Source organism: Haliotis rubra, unplaced genomic scaffold (genome assembly GCF_003918875.1).
Source record: "Haliotis rubra isolate DU_JTF1 unplaced genomic scaffold, ASM391887v1 Scf60, whole genome shotgun sequence".
In the NCBI taxonomy this organism is placed as follows: Eukaryota; Metazoa; Mollusca; class Gastropoda; order Lepetellida; family Haliotidae; genus Haliotis; species Haliotis rubra.
Window position 1 is genome coordinate 1,740,475 of NW_025767302.1, and position 27,563 is coordinate 1,768,037.

The 27,563-nt window shown below is 45.1% G+C and overlaps 1 protein-coding gene across 1 annotated transcript in view; it reads right to left on the minus strand.

Annotated features, from left to right (window-relative positions):
• The window catches only part of LOC124255450 (nucleolar protein 6-like), a 40,088-nt gene extending 13,035 nt beyond the window's left edge, over positions 1 to 27,053 (minus strand). The window contains exons 1-10 of the mRNA XM_046689366.1: positions 26,923 to 27,053; positions 18,998 to 19,274; positions 14,732 to 15,482; positions 13,853 to 14,102; positions 10,039 to 10,221; positions 9,367 to 9,535; positions 8,356 to 8,496; positions 6,949 to 7,112; positions 5,614 to 5,734; positions 677 to 840 (exon numbers count right to left, since the gene is read on the minus strand). Coding sequence (XP_046545322.1) covers positions 677 to 840; positions 5,614 to 5,734; positions 6,949 to 7,112; positions 8,356 to 8,496; positions 9,367 to 9,535; positions 10,039 to 10,221; positions 13,853 to 14,102; positions 14,732 to 15,482; positions 18,998 to 19,274; positions 26,923 to 27,018 — 2,316 coding nt within the window. The 5' untranslated portion in view covers positions 27,019 to 27,053. The remainder of the gene's footprint in view (positions 1 to 676; positions 841 to 5,613; positions 5,735 to 6,948; positions 7,113 to 8,355; positions 8,497 to 9,366; positions 9,536 to 10,038; positions 10,222 to 13,852; positions 14,103 to 14,731; positions 15,483 to 18,997; positions 19,275 to 26,922) is intronic.
• Between the last annotated feature and the right edge of the window lie 510 nt (positions 27,054 to 27,563).

A 27,563-nucleotide genomic window follows, 5' to 3' on the forward strand; every position in this document is an offset into this window, starting at 1 on the left:
TCTGTGTATTTAAAGGGAATATGAACAGTGAGCGGTACACAGATATTCTCGAGGGACATTTACTTCCATCTGCTCACGTGCTCTATGGAAATGTTTGGATTTGCCAGCAGGACAACGACCCAAAACATCGTTCAAAGCATTCACAGGCCTGGTTTCTGACCCAATATATGACATTATTAGATTGGCCAAGCTATAGCCCCGACCTAAATCCAATAGAAAATGTTTGGGGACTTATGAAGGAAAGTGTCAATAAGAAAAATCTGACAAATATTGCTGAAATGAAAGAAGAGGTGGTCCGATATTGGGACAGCATGGACCACAACTTTCTAACTTCTTTGATCAGTAGTATGCCACACTGCATTGAAGCCTGCATTGCTGCCCATGGTGACTTGACAAAATACTAACTGTTCACCTGTCTTTGAATCTGGAGTTATGTTCTGCTAATATTCACATTAATACGTGAGTAATGAGTGAAAAAATTAAAAAGTTTTACAATCTTTAAATTCTCAATAATTTGTGGTTGTACTGTATATTGTGGCATAAGTCAAATCCTACTTCACCAGTCACTAGCCCCCCAGTAGATGTTGGGGCACACATCACATTTGACATCAACATCACTGGTCCCTAGCCCTCGTCTTAATAATGTTAATATCTCTAAACCATCATCAGTGCTCACCCTTCTGTATACAGCATGTGTGAGGTTGCAGCAGAGGTTGAGGTAGCCACTGGGGTCCACAAAGACGATGTCGCTATGTTCCTGGAAGGTCTGCAGGGATGGACGTTGTGGGTCTGAGTCATCTCTACACATAGATAGAGGGCTGATCACCCAGTCTGTGCTGGCTGAAACCAAGGTACAGAGCTCATCAGCAAACAAGGTCAATTAAGGAGAATTTGTATCTTCCCATGTAATATGGGGTGGTGGGGTAGCTAATAGTTAAAGCATCCATGCTGAAGACCCGGGTTCGATTCCCTACATGGGTCCTGTGGTGCAATCCTTCAGTCTGTGTCAATGTATGTAATTCAACAACGTTATAACATGCAAAATGGATGAAAAATCCAAAGTTAGTTTTGACATGGACTAGAGTATGAGGATGAAGGTGTTCTAACAGTAAGTTGTACTGGTCATACCAAGACTAAGAGGATGTTCTAACACTATACATCTGTGTAACGTACCAAGACTAAGAGGATGTTCTAACACTATACAGCTGTGTAACGTACCGAGACTAAGAGGATGTTCTAACACCATACAGCTGTGTAACGTACCGAGACTAATGAGGATGTTCTAACACTATACAGCTGTGTAATGTACCGAGACTAATGAGGATGTTCTAACACTATACAGCTGTGTAACGTACCGAGACTAATGAGGATGTTCTAACACCATACAGCTGTGTAACGTACCGAGACTAAGAGGATGTTCTAACACTATGCAGCTGTGTAACGTACCGAGACTAATGAGGATGTTCTAACACTATACAGCTGTGTAAGCATGCGGAGACTAATGAGGGATGTTCTAACACTATACAGCTGTGTAACGTACCGAGACTAATGAGGATGTTCTAACACCATACAGCTGTGTAACGTACCGAGACTAAGAGGATGTTCTAACACCATACAGCTGTGTAACGTACCGAGACTAAGAGGATGTTCTAACACCATACAGCTGTGTAACGTAGCGAGACTAATGAGGATGTTCTAACACCATACAGCTGTGTAACGTACCGAGACTAAGAGGATGTTCTAACACCATACAGGTGTGTAACGTACCGAAACTAAGAGGATGTTCTAACACTATACAGCTGTGTAACGTACCAAGACTAATGAGGATGTTCTAACACTATACAGCTGTGTAACGCATGCGGGGACTAATGAGGGATGTTCTTACACTATACAGCTGTGTAACGCATCGCGAGACTAATGAGGATGTTCTAACACTATACAGCTGTGTAACGCACGTGCAGACTAATGAGGATGTTCTAACACCATACAGCTGTGTAACGTACCGAGACTAAGAGGATGTTCTAACACTATACAGCTGTGTAACGTACCAAGACTAATGAGGATGTTCTAACACCATACAGCTGTGTAACGTACCGAGACTAAGAGGATGTTCTAACACCATACAGCTGTGTAACGTACCGAGACTAATGAGGATGTTCTAACACTATACAGCTGTGTAACGTACCGAGACTAATGAGGATGTTCTAACACTATACAGCTGTGTAACGTACCGAGACTAATGAGGATGTTCTAACACCATACAGCTGTGTAACGTACCGAGACTAAGAGGATGTTCTAACACCATACAGCTGTGTAACGCATCGCGAGACTAAGAGGATGTTCTAACACTATACAGCTGTGTAACGCATACCGAGACTAATGAGGATGTTCAAACACTATACAGCTGTGTAACGCGTGCGAGACTAAATGAGGATGTTCTAACACTATACAGCTGTGTAACGCATCGAGACTAATGAGGATGTTCTAACACCATACAGCTGTGTAACGCATCGGTGAGACTAAGAGGATGTTCTAACACCATACAGCTGTGTAAAGTAACGAGACTAATGAGGATGTTCTAACACCATACAGCTGTGTAACGTACCGAGACTAATGAGGATGTTCTAACACTGTACAGCTGTGTAACGTACCGAGACTAATGAGGATGTTCTAACACTATACAGCTGTGTAACGCATCGGAGACTCAATGAGGATGTTCTAACACTATACAGCTGTGTAACGCATCGACTAATGAGGATGTTCTAACACTATACAGCTGTGTAACGTGCAGACTAATGAGGATGTTCTAACACTATGCAGCTGTGTAACGCATCGGAGACCAATGAGGATGTTCTAACACTATACAGCTGTGTAACGCATCGTGCGAGACTAATGAGGATGTTCTAACACTATACAGCTGTAACGCATCGAGACTAATGAGGATGTTCTAACACCATACAGCTGTGTAACGCATCGAGACTAAGAGGATGTTCTAACACCATACAGTTGTGTGCAACGATCGGACTAATGAGGATGTTCTAACACTCATACAGCTGTGTAACGCACGGCGACCAATGAGGATGTTCTAACACTGTACAGCTGTGTAACGCATCGGCAGACTAATGAGGATGTTCTAACACTATACAGCTGTGTAACGCATCGAGACTAATGAGGATGTTCTAACACCATTCAGCTGTAACAGCATCGAAGACTAAAGAGGATGTTCCTAACACCATACAGCTGTGTAACGCATCGGAGACTAAGAGGATGTTCTAACACCATACAGCTGTGTAACGTACCGAGACTAAGAGGATGTTCTAACACCATACAGTTGTGTAACGTACCGAGACTAATGAGGATGTTCTAACACTATGCAGCTGTGTAACGTACCGAGACTAATGAGGATGTTCTAACACTATGCAGCTGTGTAACGTACCGAGACTAATGAGGATGTTCTAACACTATGCAGCTGTGTAACGTACCGAGACTAATGAGGATGTTCTAACACTATACAGCTGTGTAACGTACCGAGACTAATGAGGATGTTCTAACACCATACAGCTGTGTAACGTACCGAGACTAAGAGGATGTTCTAACACCATACAGCTGTGTAAAGTAAACCGAGACTAATGAGGATGTTCTAACACCATACAGCTGTGTAACGTACCGAGACTAATGAGGATGTTCTAACACTGTACAGCTGTGTAACGTACCGAGACTAATGAGGATGTTCTAACACTATACAGCTGTGTAACGCGTCGCGAGACTAATGAGGATGTTCTAACACCATACAGCTGTGTAAACGCATCGACCAATGAGGATGTTCTAACACTATACAGCCGTAACGCATTACCGAGACTAATGAGGATGTTCTAACACTATGCGGCTGTGTAATAGCGCAACGCGAGACTAATGAGGATGTTCTAACACTATACAGCTGTGTAACGTACGAGACTAATGAGGATGTTCTAACACTATACAGCGCTGTGTAACGCATCGGCAGACTAATGAGGATGTTCTAACACCATACAGCCGTGTAAGCGCACGGAGACTAAGAGGATGTTCTAACACCATACAGTTGGTGTGTAACGCATCAGACTAATGAGGATGTTCTAACACTATACAGCTGTGTAACGCATCGGAGACTAATGAGGATGTTCTAACACTGTACAGCTGTGTAGCGCATCGGAGACTAATGAGGATGTTCTAACACTATACAGCTGTGTAACGCATGCCGAGACTAATGAGGATGTTGTTAACACCATTCAGCTGTGTAACGCATGCGAGACTAAGAGGATGTTCTAACACCATACAGCTGTGTAACGTTATTACGAGACTAAGAGGATGTTCCTAACACCATACAGCTGTGTAGCGTGCGAGACTAAGAGGATGTTCTAACACCATACAGTTGTGTAGCGTGCGAGACTAATGAGGATGTTCTAACACTATGCAGCTGTGTAACGAATGCCGAGACTAATGAGGATGTTCTAACACTATGCAGCTGTGTAGCGCATCGAGACTAATGAGGATGTTCTAACACTATGCAGCTGTGTAGCGCATGCGGAGACTAATGAGGATGTTCTAACACTATACAGCTGTGTAGCATTACCGAGACTAATGAGGATGTTCTAACACCATACAGCTGTGTAACGCATCGAGACTAAAGAGGATGTTCTAACACTATGCTGTAGCGTGCGAACTAATGAGTATGTTCTAACACTATACAGCTGTGTAGCCGTGCACGAGACTAATGAGGATGTTCTAACACCATACAGCTGTGTACGCATGCCGGAGACTAATGAGGATGTTCTAACACCATACAGCTGTGTAACGCATGCGAGACTAATGAGGATGTTCTAACACCATACAGCTGTGTAGCGTGCTGAGACTAATGAGGATGTTCTAACACTATACAGCCGTGTAGCGCATCGAGACTAATGAGGATGTTCTAACACCATGCAGCTGTGTAGCGTGCGAAGACTAATGAGGATGTTCTAACACTATGCAGCTGTGTAGCGTGCAAGACTAATGGATGTTCCTAACACCATACAGCTGTGTAACGCATCGCCGAGACTAATGAGGATGTTCTAACACTTTACAGCTGTGTAGCGTGCGTAGAGACTAATGAGGATGTTCTAACACTATACGGCTGTGTAGCGCATGCGAAAGACTAATGAGGATGTTCTAACACTATACAGCTGTGTAACGTATCGAGACTAATGAGGATGTTCTAACACTATACAGCTGTGTAACGTAGCGAGACTAATGAGGATGTTCTAACACTATGCAGCTGTGTAACGTACCGAGACTAATGAGGATGTTCTAACACTATGCAGCTGTGTAACGTACCGAGACTAATGAGGATGTTCTAACACTATACAGCTGTAGTAACGTACCAAGACTAATGACTGAGTTTAGTTTTACGCCGCTTTTAGCAATATTCCAGCAATATCAAGGCAGGGGACACCAAAAATAGGCTTCACACATTGTGCCCATGTGAGGAATCGAACCCGGGTCTTCGGCGTGACGAGCCAACGCTTTAACCACTAGGCTACCCCACCGCCCCCCGAGACTAATGAGGATGTTCTAACACTACACAGCTGTGTAACGTACCGAGACTGACAAGCGTGTTCCTCATCACCTGGTAGCTGCTCATCATCCGGTGCAACTTGCGGCAGTCCAGGAGGTGTGCCACGTACATCGCCATGATGAAACCGCTAAAACATCCATAGCCCTGGAAACAAAGTAATCAACAATTTGGGTCAGCTACATTTGACCTGACAAATTAGGTTAAACTTGGTCAGGGAACCTTGATCAACAGTGTTACGTGACCGTGAAATATCACATGCATAAGTCCTGCAATGGCCAGAGAGATACAGGAAGTGTGATTTGGACAAACACTGGACAGAAGTGTGACAATTTCTAAAACGCTTGCTGTACCAATTTGACAACATTAGTGTGATTCTTGGCATTTGTCAAGTATGGTTTCTACTGGTTCCAACATGATGCCTGATTTGTGAAAGGAGGAGGTTCAGCGACAAATTCTAGACGTCTGTATGCACTGACTTATGTAATGAGGCCTGTTACATATTGTTGCAGCAGAACATTTTTCCAATGCTATCATGTCATGATTGTTAACCTGTCACTCAGGTGATCAAGGACTATTCCTGCCCACAAACCCAATATGGCCACTACATGCAGTGGGGGTGGTGTGGTAGCGAATGGGTAAAGCGTTGGCGTGTCACGACAAAGACCCTGTTCGATTCCCCACATGGGTAGATGTGCGAAGCCCATTTCTGGTGTCCCCCGCCGTGATATTGCTGGAATATTGCTAAAAGTGGTGTAAAACCATACTCACTCAAATGCAGTGAAGTGAATGAGTGAACGTCTTTTGCAGAAACCACAGTCGATAATATTCCTCATCACAGTAGCCCGTTACCATGGGCAAGCAGTGATCAATAATATAGGATGCTGGTAACCTTCTCTAGGCCCAAATCTGCTTCAGCATTTCAAGGCATTTGAGATGAAGGTGAGGTGAGGTGAAATTGGGTTTAACGTCGTGCTTGAGAATATTTCGCTCATATGACAACGTGCATGCGTGTGTATGTGCATGTGCGGCTGCTTGTACTAGCCCAGACTTAAGCTGGTTTTATAGTGCTAGCCCACTGAGATACCACGCCACAGTGAAGCATGAATACCCCACTCAGACACATTATACTGACTCCAAGCCGACCAGTCCTTGTTGTACCCATTAATGCCGAGCGCAAGGCAGGGACCAACAAGTACCATATTTTAACGTCTTTTGGTATGACGCGGTCGGGGATCGAACCTGCGACCTTCCGCTCTCCGGGCAGACGCTCTAACCACTACACCTCTGAGGCGGTCTGAGATGAAGGTACTCATAACACTATAGCAACAGTTAAAAATGAGCGAAGTTGCTGCACACACCTTGTCCAGTTCCCTCTGTCTCAGCCATACTTTGAGCAGCATGATACCCTCCCTTATGCCGAATGTGTTGTCCTGGGCGTGTCGCAAACACTCTGTGTTTGTGTCATACATCATATCCTGCAGAACACTGGTGTTGTACATAGGGGTTGCTGCCAAGTCACTGCCTGCAGAGTGTAAATATATGATGTCACAAGAAAACACAGTCTAAACTATCCAGAAACACATTCCATTTAGTCAAAAAGGGCTGTAAAAATGATGTGAATGGATGTGTGACACTAACTAGTAACACCAACCAACTAGAGACAACAATGACACATTGCTGATCTGGACACAACTACTCCAAGTGATGTAGTCCAGGTTGGAAATATTCTTCTTTAACATACCTCAGGGGCGGTGGGGTAGTCTAGTGGTTAAAGCGTTCACTTGTCACGCCAAAGGCCTGGGTTCGATTCCCAACATGGGTACTGTGTGAGAAACCCATTTCTTGTGTCCCCTGCAGTGATATTGCTGGAATATTTCTAAAAGCGGAGTAAAAGCATATTCACTCACTCACTCACTAACACTATTGATACTTTAGATATATGTAGAACTTCTTCACAGTAATCGACTGAATTGGATGGTGCATGAAAAATAATGCAACCTTCTTTAGCATCGTCTTATTTTTGTCTAATCAGAATGTTTTTCTTCATGAACTATTTAAGGAAGGATAACAATATACGGATGAACAACTTCTTTATTGCTGTGAGAGAGACATTTCAGTGTAGGTTCTAACACTGTTATCAAGCAAGACCGAAACGTCGCTCTCACAGCAATAAAGAAGTTGTTCATCCATATACTATTATCCTTCCTTACTGCTCCAACTTCTAAATGCCTCTCAAAGAAGTTAAAATGAACTATTTAATTCAAACCTAGCACCTTGTAAATACTCCTCATCTAACCTTAAATTAGCTAACAACTATTCAGGTGACTAGGGTGACGATTTCACGAGGCATGCAAATAAGTTAGTTCGATACAAATATGTCGGCTCCAGGTACAGTTGCTGGAATGAGTAATGAGTCATGCCATGAGGTCCTTATCAGCCTTGTCACACATTTTGACCACCTCTAAATGGGCTTTTCTGACTGTTCAGTACTGAGGTTATCCTGCCCCAGAATCACAACAGGCCCATGTTTCACAAAACAATCACAGCACTTAAACAAACAGAACTCCCATAGACTTATGACAGTCATGGCACTAAGAAGCTTTGAGTCAGGGAGACAAACATCTGGACCTAGTCTGCCCTGGGGACTCGCTACAGGGTAGGGCATGACAACACATGGAGGAAACACAGGAGTCATAGGGTCATATTGTCACATATAATCCCAACAGGTTTCTCCACCAACAGGTGATGTGGTATATTTGCATCACCTTCAGTCTCAGCCTCCTCCTCCGTCTGTTGGAACCACGACTTCCTCACATTGCTCTGGCTGATGCTGAAACGGCTCGGTCTGAAGGCGCCAGACGGCAAGCTGATGTGTAGGTTGACTTGTACAGGTTTCCCACTGTCACCTGGAGCAGATGGGCAAATAATGGAAGTGACAAAGTCTGGCCAAGTGTATGGTAACCTAACAATGTAGTCAGAGAGCTGAGAATAGCGGGGAAAAAGAACCTATATAATGCTCTAATACACAAGTATGGAGACTAAACCTGGACAAGTCAGATCTAAGAGGCAAAGACTCTAACTATTTTGAGGTTCAACTCATCACATTCTCTTTACCAAAGAAAAGTCAATGTCTGCATGAGGCTAAAAATCTATCACAACTGGCACTGATGCAAGGGAATTCCTTGAAACCATGCAAAATGTTCTCAGGTATTCCCATGTGACGGAATAGTGCATATCACCACAGTACACATCCATACAACGATATCATGACAACTATTTAATCATTCAATCTGGGCCAGCCAACCAAGTACCTGACAATCTGAAACATGATCCAAACTTGGATGCAATTTTGGACTATAGTATCTGGCAAAGTGTTAAGCCTTAATCTAATTTCAGATTTGATTGCTTCATAAACAACACCGCGGATAAAAAGCATCGTCACATGGATTGTCAATTATCTATACCATGGATCCCAGATGTACAAGTATAATATAGTGAAAAATGACTAGCTTGGGATACTAAGGATGAATTCTGCTGAAGAACCTCTACTGTCTCCTACAGGATATCATGATGTATATGCTGCTTGCTGGACGGTATGCAATCACAGTAAATAGTTTACAATTCTGAATAAGCCATCCGCTACTTATCACACTAAAGCTACCCAGTAACCAACAATGTTTTACCAGTCCAAACACTACCTTACAGGGAGAAGCCCAAGTTTAACATAGACAAACCTACATGTGACTGATCCATGTGAACACAAGAGAACCACTTACCTTTAACATGAATGATCAGTATGGGTTTGAGGTGGTTGCCATGGTGATAGCTATACTTCAGGTCTTGGATAAGCTGACTGGTCTGTAAATGAGTGGCAATGGCTGCCAAGTAGAGGGCTCGTTTCCGCAAATACCGCTGGTTCAGAAAGTCCTTGGCTTGGAGACATTCCTACAACAAATAATACAGAACGCACTCATTATACTCCTCATATTTACACTGGTAACATCTCTATAAGGAGGGGAAAGGCTTTCAGTACAACTTTACAGTATCAGGGAACTAAATCTTATTGACTACTGCCTTGTTCCCTCACATCTTGTTAACACTTTAACTGGGTGTAAGTTGATGTTAAAGCATTAGAGTTAGGGTTAATTGACAAGTTTTGATCCCCATTATAGTGACAGCTAGTGAACATAACATACCATCATAGATGTACATCCACAAAAACTCACGAGCAAATTACATTTAACCTTCTTAGCACTGTATATTCGAGGCTTAGAACCCTTCAGTTAATCCTCATAGTACCAACAGATCTTAGAGGGAGATTGAAAGAAAAAACAAGCAAACCCATATTTTATGTCATCTTAATGCTTTTGTTATTATTTGTCAAGTAACATGTGCAAATGCATTGCAGTATATATGCTTTTTTAGGCTCTTAAACCTGAGTGTCTCACCTTTGGCATTTCCGCTAATACATCAACATGAACATTGGGCTTGATGCAGGTTCCCAGGGCAAAGCTCCCCACACATTTCACACTGCATGGAGCTAAGAAGTTGAAGTACCCTTTGGTTATTTTGGGAACCTGCATGATGGGGACTTTCACCTTGGACTTTTTCAACCACTTTTGATCACTGATCTGCAGGAAGATACAGAGGTATGACAGTTGAGAAAGAATGTCAGCCTTAAACTGATACAATACAGACCAATACAAGGAACTCACACAGTGAGTGAGTGTGTGTGTGTGTGTGTGTGTGTGTGTGTGTGTGTGTGTGTGTGTGTGTGTGTGTGTGTGTGTGTGTGTGTGTGTGTGTGTGTGTGTGTGTGTGTGAGATATATGATGCTTTTTTATGGAGTAACATGTACAAAGTAAGTGACACCCCCCTTCATGTCATGTACAAATTCATTGACCCCCCACCCCAACCCCTTCCCATATTTTCTTATGCATAACTTCTTTTTAGTATTATGAACAAAACTGCTGCCCCCAGTACATATGTACAAAACTCGAACTAACCTGTATAGGTTTCAGATTCTTTTGTATATATTCCTCCTTGGGGTACTTATATAAGCATTTAAATGTCCATTTAAAATCCTACGACAGTTGTAACAATATTTGAATAAAATATTTACAAAACAAAACTACGTTTTTGTCTTGTGAGACCACCCTTACAGGGCCCCTGGCCCCTACAGCCAAGAGCAGGTAACTCTAGACCGTAACCTCGTCACCTCACTTTCCATGCTGAGCGACATCAGACAGAATGTGGGAGGTGGGAGATGATTACCCCAAGGAGGAATATATTCAAAGAATCTGAAACCTATACAGGTTAAGTTCGATTCTTTTTTATATATTCCTCCTTGGGGTACTTATAAGCATAAGACAGACTCCTAAAGACGGAGCTAAGGAGCTGCATTCTGTCTGCAGAAAACACCCGACAAGAAGTGGAATTTCCCAAGCTAATTATAGCAGAAAAAAGCATACTTACCCCGTCAACGGTCCACCGCATAGCCAATCAGGCGGGGCATGAGCCAGGGTCAGGGTCGAACATATGTAAATTGCCCAGCTGAAACCTCGCTAAAGCAAACTAACGAGACACACCCTCCCTCCTTCCCGCAATCTACTCGAAGCCGAAGATAAGGGTCCCATAATAATCCGCCAGAAACGAAATGCCTTAATATGTATATATATTTAGCAAAGCTTCCAAGGCCAGTAAAGTCTAGAGCAGAATGCAAAGACATGGGAATAAAACCATCACCACATAAAACCCGGCCACCAAGGGAATATGTAAACAAGATTTTTAAAAACCCAACACCAGTGTTAAAAAAGGTTGGCATAGAATGGTTCACATACTTTCTCGAAAGCTCAATCGGCTAGAGAGGTGGAACCATGCCCACTGGAGAGAACTGACTGACCGAACCGAGCACGCTCACTGGAGAGTCTGTCAAGTTGGTAATGACGGATGAATGTACTCGGACTGCTCCAAATAGCCGCGGAGCAGATCTCCTCAATGGGCAGGGCTGCAGCGTAAGCTTTCGATGTAGCAACTGCCCTAACCGAATGAGCTTTCAACCCTACAGGCGGGATACGCCCTGTTTGAGTATAGCTCATATGTATGGCAGAGACAAGCCACCGAGAAATGGTTTGCTTTGTCGCCGGAAGACCAGCCTGAACCCCGCCATAACAACAAAACAATTGGTTACCCTTACGGGTACCCCTTGTTCGTTTGATATAAGCCTTAAGTGTCTTACGGACATCTAAGACGTGACACACCAGCGCGAATAACAGGCCCATCTATCCTCATATTGAACGTTTGTCGAATCCCTCCACGCAGCCAGAATTGTGTCTGCAACTGGTGCAGGAATTCCGCTCGCACGGAGGCGATCCCTGACAGCGGCCAGGCCACCCACTGAATCCTGGGATTCGGGTGGGGCGCTCCGTTCTGGGATAGGAGGTCCGGTCGAAAAGGTAATAGAACAGGAGGCTGAGCCAGAAACCTGAGAATTACCGGAAACCAGCGTTGTGCCGACCAAAGGGGTGCCAGAAGCACAAGTAGCCGAGCTGGTTGTGCGGTCAGCTGTGACAGGACCCTGGAAATCAGTGGTATCGGGGGGAACGCCCACAGTACCCTGTCCGTCCAATCGAGCTGAAAGGCATCGTTGGCTAACGCTCCCGGATCCGGAATCCGGGAGCAAAACACAGGAATCTGGTTCGTCACCCCAGACGCAAACAGATCCACCTGGAACGACCCGAACAACTGGGAGATAATCCCGAATATCTCCCCGTCGAAAGCATCCACTCGTGTGGGGCTAGTATACGCCGTGAGAGTGCATCTGCACGGACGTTGTCTACCCCCGGGAGATAAACAGGCAAAACCCGAATGTTGAACTGATCGCACCACAGTAGAAACTGCCACGCCTCCTGAAGGAGCGACGGAGACACTGTGCCGCCTTTGCTTGAGAATGTAAGACATGGCCGCTTGATTGTCCATTTCTAGACGAACCACATGGCCCTGCACCAACACTCGGAAGCACTCGAACACCCTGCGGACTGCTCTCAGTTCTAACACATTGATGTGTAGGCTGACTTCCCGCTCCGACCAGAGGCCGGAGGCTGAGTGCTCGCCCAGGACCCCCAACCTGTGAGGGAGGCGCCTGTCTGAACTGAGAGGGAAGGTGTCGGGTGTCGAGGGGATCCCCTGACAAATTCCCGACGTCCGGCCCACCATCGCAAGTGAGGAATTAACCACTCGGGCGCCAGGAGAATAATCTCGTAGCTCTGCGAGTGGGGACCACAGCTGCGCTTAACGCTTGCTGAACTGGTCGCGATCTCCTCAGACGCCAAGACGCCAAACCACGCCCACTGTCGCCGCCATGTTGCCTAGCAACCGGCCATGTTCGGGCTGACGATTGGGCTTAACTGGAGAAACTGTAACAGTACTCTGACTTTGACGATGGTCCGAGCAAGGGAAACAATCCCTAGCTCCGTGTTGAATCTGGCCCCCAAGAATATCAGATCCTGCGTCGGAACGAGGTCTGATTTCTTGAGGTTGATAATCCAGCCCAGTGACACCAGAGTATCCATCACGCACAGTGTGGAGGCTCTGCTTAACTGAGGACCTAAGGCCCTGAGAAGCCAATCGTCTAGGTACGGGTGACAACACCTGCCCTGAGACCTGGCTAACTGAGCTGGGATTAGCATAAGTTTGGTGAACACCCTTGGCGCCGCGGAGATGCCAAGGGGAGCACGCTGAAACTGGTAGCACGCCCCGCCGAAGGAGAACCGGAGGTACTTCTTGAACTCGGGTGCATTGGAACATGGAGGTATGCGTCTTTGAGATCGATTGACGTAAGCCAATCCCCTGTCTCGACGGAGGAGATCACTGACCTGAGTGTCTCCATCCTGAAAGACGGCACCTCCAGTAACTGGTTCAACCCTCTGAGATTCAGAATGGGTCTGAACCCTCCGTCCTTTTTGGTCACTAGGAAGTAGGTGGAATAAAACCCCTCTCCTTGTTGACCCACAGGAACCACCTCGATGGCTGCCTTGTTCAGTAAGGACTGAACTTCGGCACGGAGCGCGTCCGCCTTGTCGTGGGAGGTCGGCACAGGCGCAGCCGAACCCCGAGAAGGACGGAGGATCTCGGCCCACTGTGGCAAATGGCCATCCCTGAGCGTGGACAGGACCCAGGGATTTGAGGTGGCTGCCTCCCACTCCCCGGAGGAATAGGGACAGCCGGCCGCCGACAGGGACGCGGTGGCAGGAGGCAGTGCACCCCACAGTCGGCAAGTCTCCGCCATGGAGTGGGGGCAACAAGGGCTCTGGGGAAGGAATCAGCGGGAAGCCGGGCTGGCTTCCCCTTGCCCCAAAAGGTTGCTGCAAGGCGCTTTGAGCAGGCTTGCCCTTGCTCTCTCGCCGCCTTCTTCGCTTTGACTGCAAAGGGCAGTCCACTTAGCAACATCCTTCGCCGGGGCAGAAGGATAAGCGGACGCAAGCGGGGAAGGCCGCTGGCGAGGAGCGGAGGGCTGCTCCAACAAAGGCTTTGAGTCTTTGAAGGTAGAGACAGCCTCCGCGGCCTCCCGTACTACCTGCAATGCCCCAGGGAACAGGGAGGATCCCATGGTATAGGGCAATGACAGGAGCTTTGTTGTGTGGCCGGGCTTAATACCGCGCCACAGACAACCACAGGCGGCGCAAGCTCCATGACGGCATTCCATCATCTGGCTGGCACAGCAATCAATGCTATCCCTAGCCAGATGCAGTGTATCGCCCGCGGAGTTGGCGCTACGAAAGCACCGACTCGATGAGTCGGCGCCACAAGCGCTGTGAGCCACCAGCTGTCCCTGCAGTGCAGACAGGTAGGCCGAAAGTGGACTGCTACTTTGAGTTAGGCCGCCGCGACCGCAACATTCCTCGAATGACCGCACGCAGACTTCAGCGCAGTGAATTAGCAGGAAAAGGGGAGGCGCCGCCCTGCCTGGCCGAGGCCAGGGAAGACGAGGACGACCCCTAACGCGGACTGAGGCAAAGACGCGACTCGCCCACCACTGGTGGTTCGAATAGCGCCTCCTCCCCAACTGGTACCTCCTGCCAACGCCGGGCAGATCAAATCTCGAAAGAGAACCAGTCAAGAGAGGATTTACCACCCACCTACCAGTGATGGTAGGATGCGAGGCGCCGCCGGCGCACCTTGGTAGGCGAAAAGCCTCCCCCGGAGCCTAAACTCCGCTGGGTCGAAAGCCTGTGTGGGAACGCCACCTGGGGCAGGGCTTCGCAATTTTTCCCCGCACCTGCCTCAGAGACGAGCCAAAGGAGTACGGCACTCTCCGCCCGACTCTCCTCCCTCCCTCCATCGCCCTCCATGTCCACTCGGCATAATCCTCGCAGCCGCATTTCATACCCTGAGAGACCGCCGAGGATACACCAGAGGCTGAACCCGAAAAGACCATAAAGGTCAAGAGGCGCCAGAAGCAACGAAGTCGCCCAGCCGGGCAGAACTCGCCCCAAGTCGCCGCCGAGGCGCTCGAGAGGAACCTGCCGCGACAGGCCTCCCCGGCAACCCAGACTGGCTGCCAGGCCGAGGGTGTCCTCGAAGCTGGCAGTGCCGAGGCGACCGCCAGTCAGGGCACCAGGCGGCCAGGGCAAACCCTGCATCGCCGGGCGCCAGCCACCTGTGACGGACCTACGCCTCTTGCAGGTCGCCTTTAGGTGCCGAGGGCGCTTATCTCCACGGCCTAAGCCGGGATCAAGCTGCCCAGGGGAGGCGCTGCTCCCCGAGCCTAAGCTCGGGCCGCAGCCAACCCCCCCAGATGCGCCAGATCCACCCCCACGACCGGGCGCTGTGAGCTCCTTACGGAACCCATCCAACGCCAGACAATGAGAGATTTCACTGACGCCATCTGTTCCTGGAATAAAGCGTTAGTGATTCAACGGGCACAACTGGTGCCGACACAACAGGGGGAAGAGACAGGAGCAAGTTGAGGTTTGGTATTAGATGCCTCCTTGGAACCTTTAGCTCTTTTGGGAGCCGGCTCCTCAGATGGGAAGCGGCCCCGAGACCCCTTTTTTTGTGTGAACGCTTGGACGGGGATCCTGTGCCCAGATATCACCCCCTCACCAATCAGATTGCTGTAGAACAGCTGATCCGGCTCGCCGCGGTTCTAATCGCTTGAGGCGTAAAGTGGCACATGCCACACACCCCTCTTCCTCATGGTCAGTTTGGGTGAGGCAACGTAAGCAGACCTCGGTGTGTCCTTGACGGAATGGCCGCGAAGGCACGGCACAGGATTTAAACTGCAACAAGTAAACAACCTGTGCAGCAATCAACCCCATACACACAGACATATATGAAAAACACGATGGGCGCATAATAACTAATGCGACAACGAGCATACAGTTGACAATAACCATAATACGACTGACATAACTACTTAATTTTTATTATCGTGAAGATAGAAAATGCAAGCAGTGGAAACGCCTCTACATGTAACCACATATACGTAAAAATTACTAACCCCACCTGTAACATTGAAAACCACACGGAAACCAATGAACAGTGATGCTAGCGAAGGTACCTGGTCAGCTTATCTTGGCACGCACTCGGGCGAGCCGACGCGACAGGTACCAAGTTACAACTAAAAATTATGAATGAAAAAGTTCAGAACAAGCCTTCAAATCGCCCATGCAGGAAAAAAAAAAGAGAACCATACATACAGTTGCTGTTTCTGACCCACTCATAATTCTCGAAAAGAAAAACTTTCTTGTAATGGACTCCACGCCTATGTCGGAAACGACAGCATGGAAAGTGAGGTAACGAGGTTACGGTCTAGAGTTACCTGCTCTTATTGTAGGGGCCAGAGGGCCCTGTAAGGGTGGTCTCACAAGACAAAACGTAGTTTTTGTTTTGTAAATATTTTATTCAAATATTGTTACAACTGTCGAGGGATTTTAAATGGACATTTAAATGCTTATAAGTACCCCAAGGAGGAATATATATAAAAAGAATATACTACCAGGAGAGAGTGTTTACTGGTGGTCAATGATCATGACAGCGTATTGTTATTATCATGATTATTATGAATCAAAATCACAACATTCAAAATACCAAAAGGTGCAAACTGGGCACTTCTTTAAAGGTCACATGCAACCAAAATATCAAACATAATTAAAACACAATTATCACTTCTTCATGACATATAATATGCATTGCTGATTATGAAAAAACAAATAAACAAAATTATAAGCGTATAATCGCAAATCAAAAGTGCAATATTTTGTACTTGGGTTTACCTCCCTCGAAACGAAGCAGCCGGGATACCGAACCCAGTCAGAGCGGGTGGGTGTGCACGCAAGTGTAACGGCTGGTTCATTTGCAGATGCCGCCTTCACGGCTCATTGTGTAGGTATATATAGAGATGTTGGGTTTTGTAAATACATGCTCATTTTTTGTGTATAACATTTTGCAATCAACAGACATCATAACATGTCATGTGTTCAAACTCACACCTGCCTGTCTGTGTGATTACGTAATGTGACAGAGACCGAACTCGGACCATAAATCAATGCTTTTTGTTTATGGTGTATAGCCTGATTGGTGTTAAGTTCAAATTGCATGTGGTCAGTGATAGCAGCTGTGTATTGAATATTGTCATTAGCAGACAGGCAGGCAGACACACAGGTGTCAATAAAAACAAGACATTGAGTTTTGTCTGTGACAACGACATATCTATATCACAGTTAGAAATTCTGTCAACTAAATAATGACATTGCTTTTAAGTATCGAACTGAGAAAGTGTCTCGGTAAGAAGAGCGTGTGGTGAAATAGACAAATGAAATTATATAAACAGTTAATTTACTGTCATAACATATATATAAAAAGCTTCGCGCAGAGATATCAACAAAACATTAGAAAAATAGCTCACACCAAAGCCTTCACCGAGTATTCACCCAACAACCAGCTTCCAAAGCAGCAAATCTATTTACTTGCGCGCGCGTGCTATCAGCTGTTGAAACCCGTTTTCCCCAATTAAAATTAGTGAAACGTTTGAACTCCGATTTGCTGGTTTTTTTTCATCGCGTTATTTTTCAACTTTATAAGTTGAATTTACATTTTTGACGATTTGTTTCGGTATGTCCATACCAAAAGGTATCAGAATCTGCAAAGTTGTGTTTTACGTTGCATGTGACCTTTAACCAAGTAGATAAACATGTGCCAGATCTCAGGGCAACTTGAATGCTTGTATAGCCTGATGATGTCACCCAGCATTATTGCAACAGACAGGGTGGATGTTCACATGGCATGTTGATGACACAAAGACAGCATCACTGTGATCATGACGATAATATGAATCATATACTAACATACAACATGATACAATAATGTGAGGAGGAGGTGGGGCAGCCTAATGGTTAAAGTGTCAGCTCATCATGCTGAATACATGGGTTCGATTCCCCACATGGGTACAATGTCTGGTGTCCCCCACCATGATATTACTTGAATATTGCAAAAAGCGGCATAAAATCATACTCACTCACTCACTCAGTCACAAGAAGAGTCATCAGAAGATGACATATCCCCCCGGCCCCCACAGTTACTTAAAGTCCAGAACTTGACTTTTTTTAAACTAAGTCCAAATCGTTTCCATGGAAATCATGAGAAATATAAATGCCCAAAATCTGCAAATAGCAAAAGGCACCACTTAAGGATCTGTTTGATATATCTACCAAGTTTTGTTGAAAAATATTGAACGGTTCTTGAGTTATGCTCCAGAAACGAAGCCCACCCCCCTTTAAGACTAAGTCCAAAAGGTTTCCATGGAAACCGAGAAAAATAAAAATGCCAAAAATCTGTAAATAGCATTAGGCACCACCTTACGTTCTGTTTGATATAAGTACCAATTTTTGTTGAAAAATATTGAACGGTTTTTGAGTTATTCTCTGGAAACAAAATGATTACGGACGGACGGACGGACGGACGGACGGAGATGGACAAGGCGTCGACTATATCCCCCACATTACATGCCGGGGGATAATAATGTGAGATACCAACAGGTATAAAAAGTTTGATATTTATGGCATCTCACTAACCATGAATAACAGTAACGTACAAAACTGTCCACATTTATGCAGTAAGGCATCATCCACCAGACCACTCTAACACCACTGAGGTAACACATGCAGTATAAAACCACACTCTTTATAGTTGAGTGAGTGAGTGAGCATGTATAATGCCAATTTTAATAGTTTAAATCATATCACTGTATGTTGATGTGTGAGGAAAGCTACAGTGATAAAAAAATTACCACTTTAGTGAAACAAGAAGCATAATATGGGTGAACATGGGATACAAAACAATTTTTAAACAAAATAAGGGGAGGTAACTATGACTGCTCTTTCTGGATCCTCAGACAGCTGGACTTACTGTGCCCTCCAATCACTATGCACTGAATCCTGTTTATGATCAACCTCCTCACCTGCAGTTTAAACAGGTTGGACTGAAACAGGCTCTCTGCTTCCTTCAGTGTGTTCAGCTCATTAGCTGTTGGAGGCTTGTATAACTTTTTATCCAATTTAGCAGCTTTAGCTGGTGGTCCATCTTGAGCTTCGTCCTCAATATCATCTTCATCCTCGTCTCCATCATCTTCAGCATCATCATCGTCTCCCTCGAAATCATCACTAACTACTTCATCATCTGACGCCTGTGGTAAAGGAAGCAATATTGCATAGAATCATATTTTCTAAGATTAAATTATTCCTTTCCTTCATCACAATTCATGATTATTATCCTGTCACTTTATCAAAGAATACTCAGACTTGAGCTAGCAGATATAGGAAAGGGGTAATTAAAAGACGTGAATCAAACATTGCGTCTACTGCTACATGGTCCACACTTGTTTCACGTACACCAGATATTAACTACAGGCTATGTGCCCCTATACAACTATAGGGGCATATCCTATGTATCGATTGCCTGTGATATCAACATGAATATCTTATTACAATAGATGTTACGACTTCGTTTGAATGCTTTCTAGATAAAAAGTCATGCTCCAAAATATTTTATATTTGAACATGAACACAATTTTAGCATTCATTTTGTCGACTGCAAACATGGCAAAATCGTAAATGAGAAATTTCATGTATCACTTCTAAACCAAATCCTCAACTCGAGTTTGATTAAGTTCAAGTATCCTGTATCATGCACAAGGCTACAAGCAATAACAACTTTATTAATCAGTTCTAATATCACTAATGTGTCGGCTTGGTGTCTTACATCTGATTGAAAATCATCCGTTTCATGAGTACGCTTCATCGTTCGACAGCAAGAAAGATGTAAACAGTTATATACGGGACCCACGTGTTGAAAGATCGAAGAAACGTAACCCACTTCCGGTTTTGCGAATTACCTCCCTTTAACCGCTGACGCCTAGATCTAACATTCCTATTACATTGTAACTGAAAATGGATATTACAAGTTTGGTTTTGTATATCTTAAAACATGATATATACGGAATCACTAAAGGAAAATATTCGTGAAAATGTGTACATGAATATGATATTTCTTACCATCATATTTTGATGCTCCAAAACTTAATTAATATCAACTTTTAATATATGATAATTTGTTTGGATCTTTGACAATGCGTCATTAATAAGGAGTGAGTGAGTGAGTTTAGTTTTACGCCGCACTCAGCAATATTCCAGCTATATGGCGGCGGTCTGTAAGTAATCGAGTCTGACCAGACAATCCAGTGATCAACAGCATGAGCATCGATCTGCGCAATTGGGAACCGATGACATGTGTCAACCAAGTCAGCGAGCCTGACCACCTGATCCCGTTAATCGCCTCTTACGACAAGCATGGGTTACTGAAGGCCAATATTCTAACCCGGACCTTCACAGGTCTCATTAATAAGGAAGTCCGGGCCCAGTAACTGTACCAATACGACTATTTCACGGATTCTCCAATATGTGAGTGCATACGGCATCGACACCAATAATAATTCATCTTACAAAAAATATATAATAAAAAAGAATTCAAATGCGCTCGAAAAATCTAGCAATAATTGTAACATTCGCTATGCAATATTCAAATATCCTCCCATTACGTTACGTAACCGATGACACGAGGAGCCATTTCCCTGACGGCCTGGAACCAGCCTCATGCGAAAAAATAGCCGCGACATTACGAACTAGAACCCACACCTATTCGTGGAAAAAAACATGCAGAAAACATGAAAGAAGGATTTTGTCCTTTTGTCCCATTTGTTGTCTTGTAACTCTTGTCAACAAGAGACAATACATGACTGAAGCGCACGAATGGCAAGCGTCGGGACAAGTTCCTAAACACCTTAACTAATCGATTAGTATGATTACAAGGTTAGGGAATTATCATAGGAAATTGGTTGACGTAAATTTCAGTAATGGTCGTGGTAGAAAAAAGCACATGCCGTGAGATTTCTGGAATGAATTCAGATACCGAGTTCCGGGCCATCACCAACATGTTTCAACAGAACTATTAGAAACTCACTGATGTTAAAGGTCAAAATATACCCCAGCAACCCATGCTTGGCAGAAGGGGCAAAGGGAGGATCGTGGATAAGACTTGCTAACGTGATTGGTTGTATGCCTTTAAAACCCGACGACGTGAGACGGCGCTGCTGGGTTTGTCTGGCCAGACTCGTTAATAAAGAAGCCGTCGTCACAGAGGTCAAAAGTTGCAAAGCGCAACGTTAACGAAAAACAGAAAGATATGGAATTGTGTGCAATCGGCAGTACTGATTAAAATGTCGTCTCATAGTTGTTGGCACCAACACGGCAGCTAAGTAAATACGTTTAAGAATGGAATGGCACGACGCCATTGTCATTTCAGCAACGTTACAGGTCACCGGAGTCGTATTTAGACGTGATAGTGAAAAAGTGAGAGAGAGAGTGGGTGTGGCTTTACGCCGCTCTTAGCAATATTCCAGCAATATCACGGCGGGCGACACCAGAAATGGGTTTCACACATTGTACCCATGTGGGAAATCGAACCCGGGTTTTCGGTGTGACGAGCGAAGGCTTTAACCATTAGGCTACCCCACCGCCCCTGATAGTGAGTGAGTGAGTTTAGTTTTACGCCGCACTCAGCAATATTCCAGCTATATGGCGGCGGTCTGTAAATAATCGAGTCTGGACCAGACAATCCAGTGATCAACAGCATGAGCATCGATCTGCGCAATTGGGAACCGATGACATGTGTCAACCAAGTCAGCGAGCCTGACAATCCGATCCTGTTAGTCGCCTCTTACGACAAGCATGGGTTACTGAAGATCAATTCTATTAATGTAAATGTACCTATTAAAACCTCTCCAAAACCCGTTGCGCATTTGTGTCACAGTCTGAGACGTCCCTCCGCATTGTTTTTCCCAGTCTGTCTCACACTCCCTCAACCACATTATTTTCCCTACTGCTTAGCCCTCCCTGCAATGTTAAAGGTCTAAATGGAGCTAGTCTAGATTTCCTCAGGTTCAGGTTCCCCCGAATCTCCCAACTCACTGGGGCTCCTTTTCAGTATAAATGGGTATATTTGTTACTATCAAAATTATATTAATCGGGGTCTAGGCGTTAGTCTATGTCTGTACCAGTCGTATGCAGTTCACCAAGAAGAGTGGGTGGCTCCAGATGCTAACGGCTTCCATCAAGGCAATCATTCAGAGCACGCTCTCGGTGTTAAACGGCTGTATGACATACACTAACATGTGATAATCTCTGTATTATCCAACACGACGTGGCATTGCTATACGTAAAAGTGAATGTTTGTAGTGGTCGGATCCTATGTACATGTACGTGTTAAAATTTCTTTGAAATTAATTTAGTTAGAGAGGCCTTTTTATAAATACATATATCATATCATTTACGAAAGTACAGGTTAGATTTGGTCTTCAGCAACCCATGCTTGTCGTAAGAGGCGACAAACGGGATCGGGTGGTCAGACTCGCTGACTTGGTTGGCACATGTCATTGTATCCCAAATGCGTAGATCGATGCTTATGCTGTTGATCACTGATGATCTGGTCCATACTCGATTATTTACAGACCGCCGTCATAAAGCTGAGTACTGCGTAAAACAACCAACGTCAAACTGTTCTTAATTGGCTAATTTGGTTATCCTGATTAGATTAAATGTTTGTTTGTTGTAACCACGAGACTTTAGTAGAGCACTATATAATGCCCGAAAGGCTATGCAGCCAGCTGTCCTGTTCCCGTTTTAAGAGAGCTTTGTTTTCATGCAAGATGGATTTGCCGGTGAATTCAGACTGATGTTGAGTGTGAGTGGGCGACAGTGTAACGATATGTTCAAGGATTGTGTACGTTTGTCAATAACTGATAATGATGACACGAGGAATGTAGAGCCCACTTGTTGTCTAGCACGTGACGTGAAGACACGTGAAGATAACACGTCAAGATAACATATGACTTAAGTCATATGCTTGTATGTCATTCAGTAACATCAATCAGCGAGTGAGTGAGTCGGTTTACCGCCCTGAGCGGTATTCCAGGTATATCTCTGTGTGTCTGCTTGATGTGGGAGGGAAGCCCGGAGTAATACAGGCCGTAGACAGTTTACCGCCATGGTGGAACCAGCGACCAGGGGAACGGAGGTGACAAACCAAGAACCATAATGAGGGCGACCAGGATTCGAACCCATATTCATAGGTTTCTGGTGTGCCCAAGGGAAAGTGAGTGAGTATGTGAGTTTAGTTTTACGCCGCACTCAGCAATATTCCAGCTATATGGAGGCGGTCTGTAAATAATCGAGTCTGGATTAGACAATCCAGTGATCAACAGCATGACCATCGACCTGTAGACGCAATCGGTTGACATGTGTCAACCAAGTCAGCGAGCCTGACCACCCGATCCCTTTAGTCGCCTCTTACGACAAGCGTGCGTTACGGAATATCAGTTCTAATCCGGATTTTCACGGGTCCCCAAGTGAAAGGTAGAGTACATGTGTCTCTATGTACAGGAAATACCAGGGTATGAAAGAGTACATTTGATCTCTGAGCATTCCACTGCACATGAATTTCCCCAGCAGCATACGAGATGTTTATCAGAAAACCATCCTTTGTGAGCAGCGTTATGAGTTCCGTGATCCATAGCGTGAGCACCACCCATGCATTGAAAGCATTCCGTCCAGTAGCTGTGTCAGATCCTGTTTTGAATCTCGACTGGAATGCCAGGTGTTGATAAACAAGTATACCTTACATTGTTGTTGTCAATTGAAGTCGCTGATAATAAATAGGGACCGTTTCAAAACTTCTTAAACCTTTATTATTTCGGCGTTCTTAACCGTTATACTGGTTACAAGAAATTGTGATATATAATTTACTTCACAAATCATCCGAGAAAACACTTTATTTGAAACTGAAACTTGAAATCTAACAATGTTTATACTATTATTTTCTAACAGCTCGTGATACGATCCCTGAATTTATGTCAAGTCATGTAACAAATAAGGCAATAAGCCCATCTGTTAAACACGGCAGCAGCCAATCAACTCCGGTCTCTTCTAACTCAGATAGACAAGCCTTCTCATGTCCGTATCAAAGTCCATGGAGTGCTGTGTTCATGCAGCGAAGTGGTCGGGGTGACCTTGACCCTTGAGTGGGTGCAATGGTGCAGCCCCAGACGACGGAACCACCTTGACAACTGTAATGTCTTGTAAAGCGTTGGCTGGGTGTTACCAGCAGTTGAAACTGAAGACAATTATGTTTCTAAAGTATTGACTAACTGTTCATTTATAATGTATCGACAAACTGTTCACAGTATCCCAGAAACTCCTACACACATACATAGCTTCTGTTATTTCCATCCGTTCAGCATGTCTTTTGATTAATATATTTACATTTGCTTTGAAAACGCAGAGGTGTATTTTCTTAGTCGCCAGTTTGCGTTCAGTTAACAAACTAATTAGTCACAGTGGGTTACATCGTTGTTACACGTCCGATGTCACAGTGCCAGATCTCCTCTAGTTGATGTGGGGGAGCTTAGTACTTGGTTAAAACGTTCGCTCGCCACGCCAAAGACCCGGGTTCGATCCCCAACATGGGTACAATGTATTAAACCCAATGTATTAAACCCACTCGCTGTACCGTAATGTCCACATCTACCACTCACTGGACCATAATGTCCACACCTACACTCACTGGACCGTAATGTCCAAACCTACACTCACTGGACCGTAATGTCCACACCTACACTCACGAGACCGTAATGTCCACACCTACACTCACTGGACCGTAATGTCCACACCTACCACTCACTGGACCGTAATGTCCACACCTACCACTCACTGGACCGTAATGTCCACACCTACACTCACTGGACCGTAATGTCCACACCTACCACTCACTGGACCGTAATGTCCACACCTACCACTCACTGGACCGTAATGTCCACACCTACACTCACTGGACCGTAATGTACCACTCACTGGACCGTAATGTCCACACCTACACTCACTGGACCGTAATGTCAACACCTACCACTCACTGGACCGTAATGTCCACACCTGCCACTCACTGGACCGTAATGTCCACACCTACCACTCACCGGACCGTAATGTCAACACCTACACTCACTGGACCGTGATGTCCACACCTACAACTCGCTGGACCGTAATGTCCACACCTACCACTCACTGGGCCGTAATGTCCACACCTACCACTCACTGTACCGTAATGTCCACACCTACACTCACTGGACCGTAATGTCCACACCTACCACTCACTAGACCGTAATGTCACCACCTACACTCACTGGACCGTAATGTCCACACCTACCACTCACGAGACCGTAATGTCCACACCTACACTCACTGGACCGTAATGTCCACACCTACCACTCACTGGACCGTAATGTCCACACCTACACTCACTGGACCGTAATGTCCACACCTACCACTCACGAGACCGTAATGTCACCACCTACACTCACTGGACCGTAATGTCCACATCTACCACTCACGAGACCGTAATGTCCACACCTACTCTCACTGGACCGTAATGTCCACACCTACCACACACTGGACACCACGCCTACAAGGATTCGACCAGTTCATCTCCTCCAAGGAACCTCATACATGGGAGTTTTAATTTCATCTAAACTTCTACTTCAATACCGTGCGCTTGTCTTACGCTATCTTCCCCTCCCAGATGTGAAGCAAGTTCAGTAACGTATTGAAACAAATATGCTTAAATCATATATTGTCGTTGCACTTCGGGGCATTGTATATAAAGACATAAAATATATCTTCTGAGCGATCTTGTTTATCTTGAAAGATGCACAGGAAAGTCCCGTCTTAGGTTTTACAGGGTCGTGTGAATGAATTACGTCCCTTCTATCTGGTTCCGGTTCACCATGACTATGTTTTTCAGGTTTGTCAGCACCATACAATACCGTGCGTATTACTAAATATTAAACTGAGACCTGGTTCACTTTCGGGTGTCCTCCGACATTAACCTGACAACTGGCATACTATTCAAAAGGGCGTTAGAGCAAACTCACTCACTCACTCACTTCGTCGTGTCCCCAGTCACCTACACAAGGCTTTCAGAATTGCTCAATGGACATTGACAACCCATCTGAAGTCGCCGTCATTCAGCTGCAGTGCCATCCTCGATATCTCCAGGGTATACGTTCCGATAAATCTCCACTATATGCAAGAAGTCCTTCTACCTCTTTCAGAGTACCTCTGCATGATTTGTGTTGCCAGGTTTAATCGATTAGATAATTTATGAAGCGAAAGTGAGTTGTGATTAGTACGCTCAACTTCCCAGGGTAGACACCTGATTTGATAAAAAGCCAGCAAAGGGAGGTAATAAATTCATAGGGCCGAGCCGTAGATGCGTCCAGGGTATTGTGGAGATTTATCGGAACGTATACCCTGGAGATTATTGAGGATGCTGCAGTGCAGGATCTGCAATCACTAGGACCAAGCCAGCACCCCGACTGTGTTGTCCAGTTTCTTGTACCTGTGTCTCTTTATGCTATCTTTAGCGCATAAAAGTACGTGCCATCATACAACTGTTTAAAGAAACGTAAAATCTCACTCACCTGAGTATTGCATGTGATGAATATGAGCAATATATATATATATAATGCAGAGGTACTGGGGGAGACTAACGTAATCAGCACAGGCTACATCATGTATCCCCATACATGTGCTCTTCTATAATCTAAGGCACCACAATACGCTTTAAAGAATGACAGAGGGTTTGAACCACAGTTCGGCCCGATTACGGTTCCCATGGTTGAACCAAGGTGCTGAGCGTATGAGACCAGCATCAGTGGGGGCTTGACCTACCTCTACATCAAACTGTGGCTCTGCTGGGAACGCCATAAACGTATGATCATCAGATGATGTTTCCAGATTTGTCCCCGTGCGTTTTACCAAGATCATCGAAACGGCTTTCCTCCAACATAAACCTAGCTTCCTTCCGAAATTAACGTCGACCCTTTGGCCCGAAGCCGGCTGTAAACCGCTCGGACCCACAGCTTGTGTTTTCTGCAGGTCCTTATGGCCGACAGCTATTTCATCCCCAATAGCTGACATATCCCAGTCTGAACATTGTGATTCAGACGTATCAGAAGACTCGGACCTTGACATGGATGTTGATGTTGTTGTAAATGGAGACAAGTCAGTCACTAGAGTCAAATTACACCCTTTAACTTCGTTTGTTGGTTGTAGCATTTTTTGTTTGCTGGGAATTACTTATATTGTAGCTAAAATATAGTGCCTACACATTCTGATCAGGACCCATAACGTTTTATGGTTCTGGGTCCTTGTGGCCTGCAGCTTTTCAGGGTTAAGGGCAAACACTGCTTGGGTACGCCAGAAACGTACGGTCTCCCCAATAATGTTTCCAGATTTGTCAGCACTAACTCCCATGCCTTTTCTCCCACATCAAACTGACACACCATGACATATCTAGATTCCTGTTCAAC